This window comes from Mandrillus leucophaeus, unplaced genomic scaffold, assembly GCF_000951045.1.
Source record: "Mandrillus leucophaeus isolate KB7577 unplaced genomic scaffold, Mleu.le_1.0 Scaffold80, whole genome shotgun sequence".
Classification (NCBI taxonomy): Eukaryota; Metazoa; Chordata; class Mammalia; order Primates; family Cercopithecidae; genus Mandrillus; species Mandrillus leucophaeus.
This window is the reverse complement of record NW_012108697.1, coordinates 3,349,109-3,362,309: the sequence shown is the minus strand read 5'-3', so window position 1 is coordinate 3,362,309 and position 13,201 is coordinate 3,349,109. Positions and strand designations below refer to the sequence as shown.

At 41.4% G+C, this 13,201-nt stretch overlaps 1 protein-coding gene across 1 annotated transcript in view; it reads left to right on the top strand.

Annotated features, from left to right (window-relative positions):
• ACSL5 (acyl-CoA synthetase long-chain family member 5) overlaps positions 1-13,201 on the top strand; it is a 62,445-nt gene that overhangs the window by 19,746 nt on the left and 29,498 nt on the right. The window contains 4 exon segments of the mRNA XM_011967529.1: positions 1,983-2,167; positions 5,655-5,763; positions 11,259-11,323; positions 11,455-11,556. Of these exon segments, the coding sequence (XP_011822919.1) occupies positions 1,983-2,167; positions 5,655-5,763; positions 11,259-11,323; positions 11,455-11,556 (461 nt within the window).

Genomic DNA, 13,201 nt, shown 5'->3' with positions numbered 1-13,201 from the left:
ATGGTCTCGATCTCCTGACCTCGTGATCCACCTGTCTCGGCCTCCCGAAGTGCTGGGATTACAGGCTTGAGCCACCACGCCCGGCCCCTGCTTTTTCAATTTCACAATCTTCCCTGAGGCAGTCCCCCTTCTCTGCCTGGGCTTTATGGCTAGCTTTTGAATGCTTTTGCATCCTGGAGTGCCACTTCATCATACAAGCCCAGGTAAGGCTGAATTCCAAAAATCCCAGCTTTCAGAATCCTGCCAGGTGGTCGGTCACAGTGGCACACTTGTTAGTATGTAACCTAGCACCTGTGGGACTTTGCTTTTATTTTTGTTTTGACTTCTTTCTCTCCCCTTGAATGCAATATGGAAAGAACCAAGGAGTTGAGGGCTATTATCCCAATTTCTGAAAGTTCAGTTTTCTCCTCTAAAATGGAAAAGGACTCTCCAAAGTCAGGTAATAACTAATCAAGGGGCAGAAAGATAGTAAGAGTGGTCCAGGATTTCTTGTGACTGTTCCTGCCCCCACACAAAATTCCTGCACCTTGTGGCCTTTCTCAGACTACAGTGAAGTGTGTTTCCCTTGTTAAAGAAGTTTCCAGGTGGCAGCTAATGGCAGCTGTCCAAAGTTCTAAGGGCAACTGTGATCTTGATCTGATCCAACTTTTAATTGAGCTTGCTTTGTTCTTTTGATTTTCAGTGGGCATGTGCGGCCTCATCTCTGAGCTATTGTTTCATCAGGCATTGCAGTAAACTTTGAAGAATGCAAATTCTGAGCTTCATGTGCTGTCACCTGTAAGGTGCTAGACACATTCAATCCCCTTGAATTCTGTGACTAGAACCTATAAGAAAAAGTGAATTGGCTTTTTGTAGATGTTCATAGAGAAGTAGCAATAGGGAATGATGGGTGGTGAATTTGGGCAAGTCACTTTATCCCACAGCGTTCATTTCCACTTCTGTGAAATACTACTTTATAGTGTTGTTTGGCCTAAATTAAACAAACCATGCAAAAAGCCCAGCCCTATGCCTGGCATACAGTAAGTGCTCATGTGTTTGCTGCTATTATATTCTCCTAATCCTGTTTGAAAGCTGTGAGGCAGCAACTTTCCAGGAAAAGATAGCTTCGATGAGGGTATGCTCCCAAGACCTACCCGAAAGTAGTCTCTCCTATTAGAGTAGTTTGAAGCTGAACTTGGCTGAAAACTATAAGAAAGGCTGGGTTGGGGGAAGCCTTTGTTGCTTTTAGTTTCTTGAGATCTCTTCTTGACCTAACTCTTCAATGCTTGCCACGTGTCACCCATTCTCCAGCACTGTTTCTGTGCACCTGACTGACGTTTGCCTCATAGTAAAATGATTCCTCTGGGCTCCCTGGGGGAGAGAATGTTGGGCATAGCAAGTTGTAATGCTGTTGATCTCGGAAACCCTTCCGATGCTCCAAAAAATAAAGCAATGAGCAAGACATATCTAGCCAGCAGGAAATACCCTTCATACAAAATGGTTAATTTCTAAAACCTGTGGCATCACATCGACCGATCTCTTCTGTTTGGTTTATATGGGGGAAATCCAGCTGGAAGAGTCCTTCCTGACCCGTGGTCTGCCTGGGCAGAGGAGGTACTGTCCTCTGACCACCAGGTTCTGTTGGGTCTAGCAGGCTGCCTTCTTCCAGGCTTTGTACACCAACATTAAAAGGGCAGTCATTTCTCAAAATTGTCTGGGAAATGATTAACTTGTTTCCTTTGATCCTTCCTGCTTTGTGTGAGGACAGTCAAGTAGCAGGGGTGGAGAATGTGTTCTATTATTTTCAACAGTGCTAAGTAAACAATGGGGGAAATTCTGCTACTAGAGAGGTACAACTCTATTTGAGGGTTTGAAGGCGCGCGTGTGTGTGTGTGTGTGTGTGTGTGTGTGTGTGTGTGTCCTTCTGTAAACATAGAGCTATTGAGTACAAAAACATGGCCGTTTCCTCTAAATTTTCTTTCCCCTGTTTTTTTTTTTTTAAGGTCTGAATTTCCTGCTGCTATTCACAAAGATGCTTTTTATCTTCAACTTTTTGTTTTCCCCACTTCCAACCCCGGCATTGATCTGCATCCTGACATTTGGAGCTGCCATCTTCCTGTGGCTGATCACCAGACCTCAACCCGTCTTACCTCTTCTTGACCTGAACAATCAGTCTGTGGGAATTGAGGTAATTTACCAGTCATCCTTTTAGTTTGTTAACCTTCATCAAACTCAAACTGTAACTCCAAACCTAGGGATAACTCTTAAAGGGGATTGGGTGTGGCATGGGAAAGCTTTCATGATACTGATCAACAGGCAATATACAAATTTAAACTTCTATTACTGGCACATTTTCTTTTGTAATAAGGAAGGTTGTTGTATGATGTCAGTAATCTAGATTGGAGTTGGCAAACTATAGCCATGAACAAAATCCATCTTTTTTTGTGCATCTGGCAAGTAAAGAATAGTTTTTACCTTTTTTAAGGGATGAGTTAAAAACAAAAATGGGCAAGATGAGGCATGTCCCACAAAGCCTAAAGTGTTTGCTATCTAGCCCTTTACACAAGTAATTTGACAACCCATGATCTAAATAATAGTGTCAGAACTTTGGGGACAGGAGAACATTTTCATCGAGATACCCAGTGTCTGAGAACAATTAAGCCGTTTCCTCCAGTTAAATTCTAGCTTTGAGTTAAATTTATTTTTCTGAAAACTATAGAAATTGAACTAGGCTGACTCCCCTGGCTTTCAGCAAATTCCCCAGCTTCCTACATCTATGAACAAATTGAAAGTTCCAACAATGTTCTCATTTCTCCTTCCTTCTGCACCCATGAATATCTTCATCTGTTTTCATTTTCTACCCTCTTCAGAGGAAAAAAAGCATTCCTGTTCCTTCACAAGGCTAACTTCTTCTGTCCTTTTTACAGTCTTCTTTCTCCAAGATAGAGAGAATCTTACTCCAAGCTACCTCTACTCTCCAGCTCCTCTCCCACCTGTGGGTACCTCTGCATGTTCAATGTCTTCATTGACATCTTCTTGTCCCGCTGCATTCCACCACCACCTCTCACCAGAGTTCTTTGAGAGTAGTTTGCATATTGATTTCCTCTTCTGAACTTCAACCCACTGAGATCTGACTGTTTACCACTACTATCTCCTCCACAGTGCTCTCAATCACTCATAACCTAACTTCCAAATTCAATGGCGTCTCTTTCAGCTTTCCTCTCGTTTGACTTGAGACTTCTTTCTTGAAACTCCTCCTTTTGCCTTTTATGATATCCTTCCATGGGGTTTCTTCCTAATTTCAAGACAGTCTTTTCTTTGTCACTTGGGTTCTTTCCTCTCCTCCTACTAGGGTTTTATTCTCAGCATCTCTTGATTCCTCTGCAGCAGGGGTTGGCAGACATATTCTGTAAAGGCCAGGCAGTAAATGGTATAGAATTTGCAGATCACATGGGCTCTTTTGCATCGACTCAATACTGACTGCTGTTGTAGAATAAGAGTACAGTACCAGACAACATGTAAACAAATGAGCGTGACTGTGTTCCGATAAAAGTTTACTTATAAAGGCAGGTGGTAGGCCAGATTCAGTGTGCGGATTATAGTCTGCCAAACCCTCATCTAAATTCTCACAGCTGAGAAAATATCTCCTTTTTTATGACTTGAAAATGTGCCTAAGTCTGTGACACTGAAATCTGATTTTCTATTCTGACCTCAGTGATACTTAAGTAACTTAAGCTCTCCAGGTCTTTTTATGCATGTTTTCTCCCTTCTCTCTCTCTCTCTCACACACACACACACGCACATGCACACGCACACTCACACACACCTTCTTTCCTATTGTATTTCAGTTAAATGTATATCTTTTTACCCAGTTGCCAAAGTTAAGAGTCTGAAACATCTTGGATTCTTCCTTCCTTGCACTAGGCACGTAAACAGACAGCAAGACCCTGTATTCCTTCACTAGACAAGGAGCTTTATTTATGCTATTTTTGTCTTAATGTGATAGCCCATGGAAATTTTCCCTGATGTCCTAGACTAAGTCAGATCTCTTGTTACAGCCTCGTGTATTTTCCTGTACTTTTATAGCTCCACTTTGGATACTAATTTACATTGTTGAATGCTTATTTAATTGTTGCCTTTTCTTCTCTAGATGAAACTTCATGAGGGTTGGACCACTGGACCACACCCGGAGTGCCTACTGTAGCTCCAGGGTCCATCCCAGGGCCCTGATCCTGTAGCTCCAGCTGACATTTCTAGATGGATTCTTAGCTACTCCCTTTCTCTTTCTCTTTTTTTTTTTTTTTTTTTAGAGGAATTCTTTCTCTTGTCCCCCAGGCTGGAGTGCAAATGGTGGGATCTTGGCTCACTGCAACCTCTGCTTCCCAGATTCAAGCAATTCTCCTGCCTCAGCCTCCTGAGTAGCTGGGATTACAGGTGCCTGCCACTACACCTGGCTAATTTTTGTATTTTTAGCATAGAGGGGGTTTCACCAGGTTGGCCAGGCTGGTCTTGAACTCCTGACCTCCAATGATCTGCCCACTTTGGCATCTCAAAGTGCTGAAATTACAGGCATGAGCTACAGCGCCCAGCCAGCTAACCCCTTTTTCTTGAATACACCGTCCTCTAGCTGCCCACCCAACTCTGTGCTGCGTTTTCTTACCTCCATGCCTTTGCTCAGGCTGTTTCTCCACTCTGGAATTTTCTTTTTTCTCCTTTACCCTACCCAAATCATATCTTTTTGCCAAATGCCTACTTGTCTTAGAAGTCTGTATTGAAATACCATTTCTTCTCTGTAATCTTTCTGCTTAATACAGCACTGGTTGCTTCATTTCCCCCACAAATCCATTTCCTCCAAACTCATTATAGCATGTACATCATGGTATTATATTTCCATTTTTTCCTTATGACCTACTCATACTCCAACAACCCTAGTGTATGAGGTGCTCAAGGGCAGCTATTTTGTCTTAACTCACATCTACAGTATTTACAGATATCCTAGAACACATAGTATACATTCAGTAGAAGTTTAAACTCGATACTATAAAAAAGACATAAAACTATACATATCATCTCTCCTCCATATGCATACACAGATGGATGCCAGGAGGGTTACCAAAAACATAACAGTGGCAATCTCTGGGTGGGATTACAGATCTACTTTTCTTAAGCCTTTATTACAGTTTTGTATTTTCTCTTTTTTTTTCTGAGACGGAGTCTAGCTCCGTTGCCCAGGCTGGAGTGCAGTGGCACGATCTTGCCTCACTGCAACCTCTGCCTCCCCAGTTCAAGCAATTCTCCTGTCTCAGCTTCCCAAGTAGCTGGGATTACAGGCATCTGCCACCACGCCTGGCTAATTTTTGTATTTTTAGTAGAGATGGGGTTTCACATTGTTGGTCAGGCTGGTCTCAAACTCCTGACCTCCACCCGCCTCGGCCTCCCAAAGTGCTGGGATTACAGGCGTGAGCCACCGAGCCCCGCCTCTTTCCTATTTTCTAAAATGTCTACAATGTAAATATACTATGATTTGGGGATTTTTAAAAATCAATTGACTAGCAAAGAGAACATTCCCGTGACCTCAAAATCAGCATTTATGGTCTCTTTAATTCAATTCATAAAGGTTGTGGAAAGAGCGAGGGGAGACTTGGACTTGGCGTAAACTTGGTCTTGTGTCCTAGGGAGGAGCGCGGAAGGGTATTTCCCAGAAGAACAATGACCTAATAAGTCACCGCTTCTCAGATGCCACGACTATGTATGAGGTTTTCCAAAGAGGACTCGCTATATCTGGTAAGCCTGGTGGTCTGTCCTTGCCTGAAGAAGACAAAGTGGGGTCTGTGGCACATCTCTCTTTCTCTGTCTCACTTCTAAAACCCCAGCTATTTAGATGCAGTGATCCAAATAGAATCGCAACATGCAAAATAGAGGCAGCATTAGAACACAATATCAGGATGGGTGTTGGAACCAGTGTAAGACAGACTTAGGTTTGAAGCCCGGTTCTTCCATTTCCACCTTCATAACCTTATGCAAAACACTTTGCTTCTCTGAATCTGTTTCTCAACACAAGAAGAACGTCCCTGCCAAAACTGTTGTTAAAGGGTCAAGGAGATAATAATACAGGACAGTGTCTTTAACTCACTAGTACCTCATATTTGTTTAGAAACATGCCTTTCATTAATGCAATTGCCTGCATTTACAGATAGACAATCTGAGCCAGGACTAGCAGTCCAGGACTCCTGATGTCTTACATTGTCCTTGACTCTGATACCATCCTACTGGCCCAAGTTACCACTTCTTTGGACTTTTTCAGAGACTACCAAATGGGCTTTGACACATTCATTTGGAATACATCAAGCCTTAATATTTATATCTTATATCATTGAACATAATGCCTGGCACACACACGTTTACTTTTAAAAGCTACTGGCTTATAGCTCTTTCTGTGCCTTTGGTCTTTTGGGTGACATTCTGGTCATGTAACTTTTATTTGTTCCTTGACTTCTGTGTGTTAACTAACACTAAGAGGATATTCATAACCAACTCCTGTCAAGTGTTAACTATACAATAACTACTGTACATATATTACTTCATTTTCCCTAAACCGTAGAGATTAGTTACCATCATTGCCATTTTTAAAGATGAGGACCCAGACTCTCAGTTTCAAGACCATTACCAAGGTCGAACTAGAAAATGTCAGAGCTGATAGGAAAATCTAAGTGTGTCTGTTTGACTAGGTTGTTCTATTTTAGGTTGGCTCTTAAGTGTTTTATAAAAGTAGCAACTCCTCCAGACAATTAAAGATTTATTATCAAGAAAACATCTATCTGAAGACTCCCCTGGGGCCTGTGCTTAGTATATCTGGTTCCAAATCAGCATTTATTTATAGACTCCATGCAAATAACAAATAAAAACAAACCAAACATCAGTTCGTTTACTTCTCTGGCAATTTAAGATAGTATATGTCTAATACAGTATAATTTCCTTTGGGATTTTTTCTTTTTTTTTTTTTTTCAGAGACAGGATCTTCCTCTCTCACCCAGGCTGGAGTGCAGTGGTGTGATGGAATCTAGCTCACTACAACTTCAAACTCTGGGACTCAAGCAATCCTCCCACCTCAACTTCTCAAGTAGCCAGGACTACAGGCATGTGCTGCCACACCTGGCTAAATTTTTTTTTTCTTTTTTCTTTTTTTTGAGACGGAGTCTTGCTCTGTTGCCCAGGCTGGAGTGCCGTGGCGCGATCTTGGCTCACTACAACCTCCGCCTCCCAGGTTCAAGCAATTCTCTGCCTCAGCCTCCCGGGTAGCTGGGATTACAGGCGCCTGCCACCATGCCTGGCTGATTTTTGTATTTTTAGTAGAGATGGGGTTTCACCATCTTGGCCAGGCTGGTCCTGAATTCCTGACCTTGTGATCTACCTGCCTTGATCTCCCAAAGTGCTGGGATTACAGGCGTGAGCCACCGCGCCTGGCCTACACCTGGTTAATTTTTTAATTTTTTAATTTTTTATAGAGACAAGGTCTCACTATGTTGCCCAAGCTAGTCTCAAACTGACTTCAAGAGATAACCCCCTCCCTGACTCCAGCCTCACAAAGTACTGGGATTACAGGAATGGGCCACTATGCCCAGCTCTAGTGATTTTCTGTTTTTAGGAGTTTTCTTTATTGATGATGTGTTGTTATTGTGACTAAAACAAGCCATTTAGCATGTGATATGTGGCACATGAGATATATAATTTAGGATTTTTTGAATACTAAATCCTAAAGCAATACTGTTAAAATGGCTTCTCATGGAAGCAGGCACGAGAAATCTGGTGTGGCTACTTACATAGAAAAATGATAGCCGGGCATAGTGGTGGTGCCTGTAATCTCAGCTACTTGGGAGGCTGAGGCAGGAGAATCACTTGAACCTGGGAAGTGGAGGTTGCAGTGAGCCGAGATCATGCCACTGCACTTCAGCCTGGGTGACACAGGGACACTGTGTCTCAAAAAAAATAAAAAAAGAAAAATGACACTTCTGGGCCTATCTGGGGTTGAATACATGAGCCTTAGCTAGTAATTTGTTTATCTTGAGAATCACTTGGGGCTGTTGTTTAAAATGTATATCTTCTGGTTACACTTTAGGTTCACTGAATTAAATTTCCAGATAATGAAACCTAAAAATCCTCAAGAAGCTTTGTATTTTTAGCAAAGCTTCCAGGAGATTCTGTATACCAGAGTTGGAATTCTACTTAGTATAGAGTGACAACTTTGCCAAGAATTTGTTAATGGATGGGCTGTTTGCAGATGGCCACAGCTTAGAACAAGCAGGTCTGAGTTGACTAAGTTAATGAAACACTAGGCTGTTGCCTGGTCAGGCATTTGGCTAGTAGGTTGAAGCTGATCAAGTCACAGAGTTTAATGAGACCTGAGTTGTTGCCCCTTTGGGACAATTATTTGACTTGTTCCTTAGACACCAGCCTCTGCTAGCATTTTTATCAATCAAGAAGTGATAAGATACAGTATAATTCATTCCTTCCTTCCTTCCTTCCTTCCTTCCTTCCTCTCTTTCTCCTTTCTTTCTCTTTCTTTCTTTCTTTCTTTCTTTCTTTCTTTCTTTCTTTCTTTCTTTCTTTCTTTCTTTCTTTCTTTCTTTCTTTCTTTCTTTCTTTCTTTCTTTCTTTTCTTTTCTTTTCTTTTCTTTTCTTCCTTCCTCCCTCCCTCCCTCCCTCCCTTCCTCCCTCCCTCCCTCCCTCTCTCTCTCTCTCTCTCTCTCTGTCTTTCTTTTTTCAGCGTCTGACTCTGTTGCCCAGGCTGGAGTGCAGTGGCACGATCTAAGCTCACTGCAACCTCCACCTCCTGGGCTCAAGCCATCCTTCCACCTCAGTTTCTCAAGTAGCTGGGACTGCAGGCTCATGCCACCACCCATGGCTAATGTTTTATGTTTTTTGTAGAGATGGAGTTTTGCCATGTTGCCCAGGCTGGTCTTGAACTCTTGAGCTCAAGTGATCTGCCAACTTCTGCCTCCCAAAGTGCTGGCGTTACAGGCATGAGCCACTGTGCCCAGGCCCCAGTATACTTTCTTAGACATTCATCAGCTCTACTACTTGCTGAGTGAGCTTGACCAAGCGTCTCAGTCCTTCATAATTCTTAGTACAACGCAAATGATAATAGCTGGGAAGACGAGTTAATGTGCTTGGCATGGAGTAAGCATTCAATAAATGGTAGCTATCATTAGTGATTAATGTTAGTACAAATGATCTCATTGGTAGACCACCCAAGGCACACAGCCTGGGGGAGCAAGTGACTTCCACTCTGACAAAGCCATGCTTCAGGGAAAGTTAGTCTGAGATGTTACTTCTTAGGCTTTCATGCAGCTATTTCAATTGGAAGCTAAAGTACTAACATTTTCTGTACACAGCCTCCTCGTTCATTTTTATATCTCTTTAATCAGAGTGGGTCTCTCTTTCCTGCTTTCCTTCTTTTTTTTTCCATCACTTAGTCTAGAAGTTTACTTACTTGCCTCCGAATTCCTAGTAACTCTCTTTACGAATACTTCCTTTTGGCAAGACCTGAATTCTTCTTAGTAATTTGGCTAGATCCTCTCCATACATTTTCCTGCCCTTCTACTTGTCTTCTTGTAACGGCCTCCTTCTGGCTTAGACATGAGGGCTTCTAAGCCACTTAATGTGTTCTTCAGCCTAATACCATTACTTCCTTGAGTTAGCTTTAAAAACTGAGATGCCATTTATTCTTGTAAATGGATGTTCCCAAACTTATTTTAAGAAAGGCTGAGTAGTTTAGATGTTCAGAAGTTTAATTCTTTTATTGTCAAATGCAAGGTGTAAATTGAAAAAATACTGAAGACAAATGCATGAATATGTACACACCTGTGTGTGTGTCTCCATGTTTTTTACAAGCCTTGATATCTTAGAAGATACTCTCATACAAATGGGCAAAGTATATGAACAAATAAGTCATGAGAGTAAATAAAACCTAGCAAGGAAAAAGGTGCCACTTTACTAGCTGTTAAAGAAACGTAGACTACAGTAATAACCTTTCAAACCTATCAAACCTGAAAATAGTTCTGTTTTGTTTTGTTTTGTTTTGAGACCGAGTTTCGCTTTTGTTGCCCAGGCTGGAATGCGACGGTGAGATCTCAGCTCATCGCAACCTCTGCCTCCCAGGTTGAAGCAATTCTCCTGCCTCAGCCTTCCCAGTAGCTGGGATTACAGACATGTGCCACCGCGCCCAGCTAATTTTGTATTTTTAGTAGAGACAGCGTTTTCCATGTTGGTCAGGCTGGTCTCAAACTCCCAACCTCAGGTGATCTGCCCGCCTTGGCCTCCCAAAGTGCTGGGATTACAGGCATGGGCCACCGTGCCCGGCCTTGAAGATAGTTTTTAAAGACACTATTTAGCGGTCTATGAGAGTATGTTAAAACTTGATATGATAGGAGAAAAGTGAATTGTCACATCTGCTCAAGTAAGCAGTGTGGTCTAGGTATCAAAAACCTAACTGTTCTGAGCCCCCATTCCCTTCCCTTATTACATTTTAGGAGCTCTGTTCTAAGGAAATGTTCTAAATTTAAAAGGATCAATTTGAAAATACTTAGCGTAATTTAAGGTGTCAAACTTGAAAACAATCTAAATACCCACAATGAAATAAAGTCAACTACAATAGAACCCTTCATCGACTGGCCATTGAAACCACTACAGAGAAGAAATAATGACATGAAAATACTTATGTCAGATTGGGAGAGGAAGCAAGGTATCAAAGTATTATATTCATTCTATACATGGGGAATGAACATAACTGTAAAACTATGCAAAAGGGCCATAGAATATCAGTGTTAATAATGGTATTTGGGTGATGAGATTGATGATTCATATTTTATTTTTTTTATTTTTATGAGCATAGTTTTTATTGTAGGGAAATTCAATCCGAGATTGTTCAATACAGGCTGTTTGTGTTTACTTGTAGGCTTTTACTTGGTCACGTTTTGTGGGCTAACCCCATATGGATGGTTTTCTCCGAATGTCTACATTATCATGCAGGTTACATATTCAACACTGAACCGCTCCTGTTTTATGTAGCATTTCCTAAATGTTTCAAGTATAATTTATAGGACTCTTCATCTTTGAGAACTCAGTGCTTTCTGACTTTGAATTTCCTGATCATATAAGAGAAGCTCAAATCCTCGTTGGGCTTATCCTTTGTGTCTTGCCCCTTCTTAATCTCCTTTTAACTTCCTTGGTCCAGAGAATTTGCAACTGGAGTTGATTTTCTTTTAATATTATGTTTTTAGACAATGGGCCCTGCTTGGGATATAGAAAACCAAACCAGCCCTACAGATGGCTATCCTACAAACAGGTAAGTTGAGTCCATGGTTTTAGACAGATTCTTTCTAACATAGTATTCTGAACTACAGGATACCGTAGTGGTCAGTTTTGAGTCTTGACCTCTTCTCCCTCTCTCTCTCACCCCATCTCTCTTTTTTGTAGGTGTCTGATAGAGCGGAGTACCTGGGTTCCTGTCTCTTGCATAAAGGATATAAATCGTCACCGGACCAATTTGTCGGCATCTTTGCTCAAAATAGGCCAGAGGTAACTATGTTGAAGCTAACTAAAGGAAATGAGTCAGAGTTAAGTTTAAAAACTTCAAATGCGATTCCCCATCCAGCACTCCAACACTCGTTAATGCTTTACCAAAGCTATTGTTAAAATTTTCTAATGCTTATTCTGCTTGAAAGAGTTACAACTCAGAACCTACTTAATTTCTGGTTAAGTGTCTAGCACTGTCACCTAGGTGTTCGGACTTCTCTTGTTTCCCAGTCTATCATGCGTCATTTGAAGTTGGTCTGATTATTACATGAGGAAAATAAGGAAACTAGGAGGGACCGCCAAATAAGATCTTGAAGATATTGTGGAAAGTATGTACTAGTATTAGAACTGAAACTTGCAATTTGTACTTGAACCGGTAAATTCAGCCATTCATTGCTACTGAGTCTGGCCGTAGACGTCTTTCCACAGTGAGCTGGAAGCAGATTTTGATGGTAAGATGACAGAATCAAGCTTATCTCCAAGTTTCAATTAAGTCATTAGGCGCATTATCCCTCTGGGGAAGTCTTTTCATGCTTCAAATGCTCCCTAGAAGTGCAGCATATGATACATATAACATACAAAATCTGTGTTAATTAACTGTCTGTGTTATCAGCAAGGCTTCCAGTCAACAGAAGCCATCAGTAGTTAAGTTTTGGGGGAGTTAAGTTCTGTGTGGATCTTATTGCAAGTTTACAAACTGCAAGTCCCAGTTCTAATGCTAATACAAATATAAAAATATTCACCTATAATTTTAGGTGAATCTACAAACTCTGTTCTTGTCACAGTCAGCCTCAGTAGAAAAAGGTTCCCTTGACTCTAGTTTAGGAACTTAACACCTAATCTGATACAGTTAATCCTTGAACAACATGGGGGTTAGGACCACCGCCTATTCAGTAAAAAGATCCACAGGTAACTCCCCTGAAACTTAACTACTAATAGCCTTCCTTGCTGATAATGTAGACGGTTGACTAACACATATTTTTGTATGTTATATGTATTGTATACTGCTTTCTTACAATGCAGTAAGCTAGAGAAATGAAAATGATAAGGAAGGGAAAATGTATGTACTATTCATTAGGTGGAAATGGATCATTATAAAGGTTTTCATCTGAGTCATCTTTACCTTGAGTAGGTTGAGGAGGACGGAGAAGAGAGGTTGATCTTGCTGTCTCAGACCTGGCAGAGGTGGAAGAGGTAGAGGAAGTAGAAAGGGAGGCAGGAAATATAGGCACACTCAGTGTAACTTTTATTGAAAAAAAAAAATCCACAAGCAGACCCTCACAGTTCAAACCCATGCGTTCAAGGAACAACTGTATAGTCTGTTAGGACTGCCATAATCTAATACACAGACCATGTGGCTTACACAACAGAAATTTATTTTCTCACAGTTCTGGAGTCTAGGAATCCAAGATCAGAGTGTCAGCAGGTTTAGCTTCTCCTGAGGCCTCTCTCCTTGACTTGTAGACAGCCACCTTTTCATTTTGTCTTCACACGGCCTTTTCTCTGTGCACATGTATCCCTCATGTCCCTTCTTCTTCATAGAAGGAAGGGATTGGGACCCCACCCTTATAAGTTCGTTTAACCTTAATTACTTCTCTAAAAGCCCTATCTCATATACTGTCACATTGGGGATTAGGGTTTCAACATG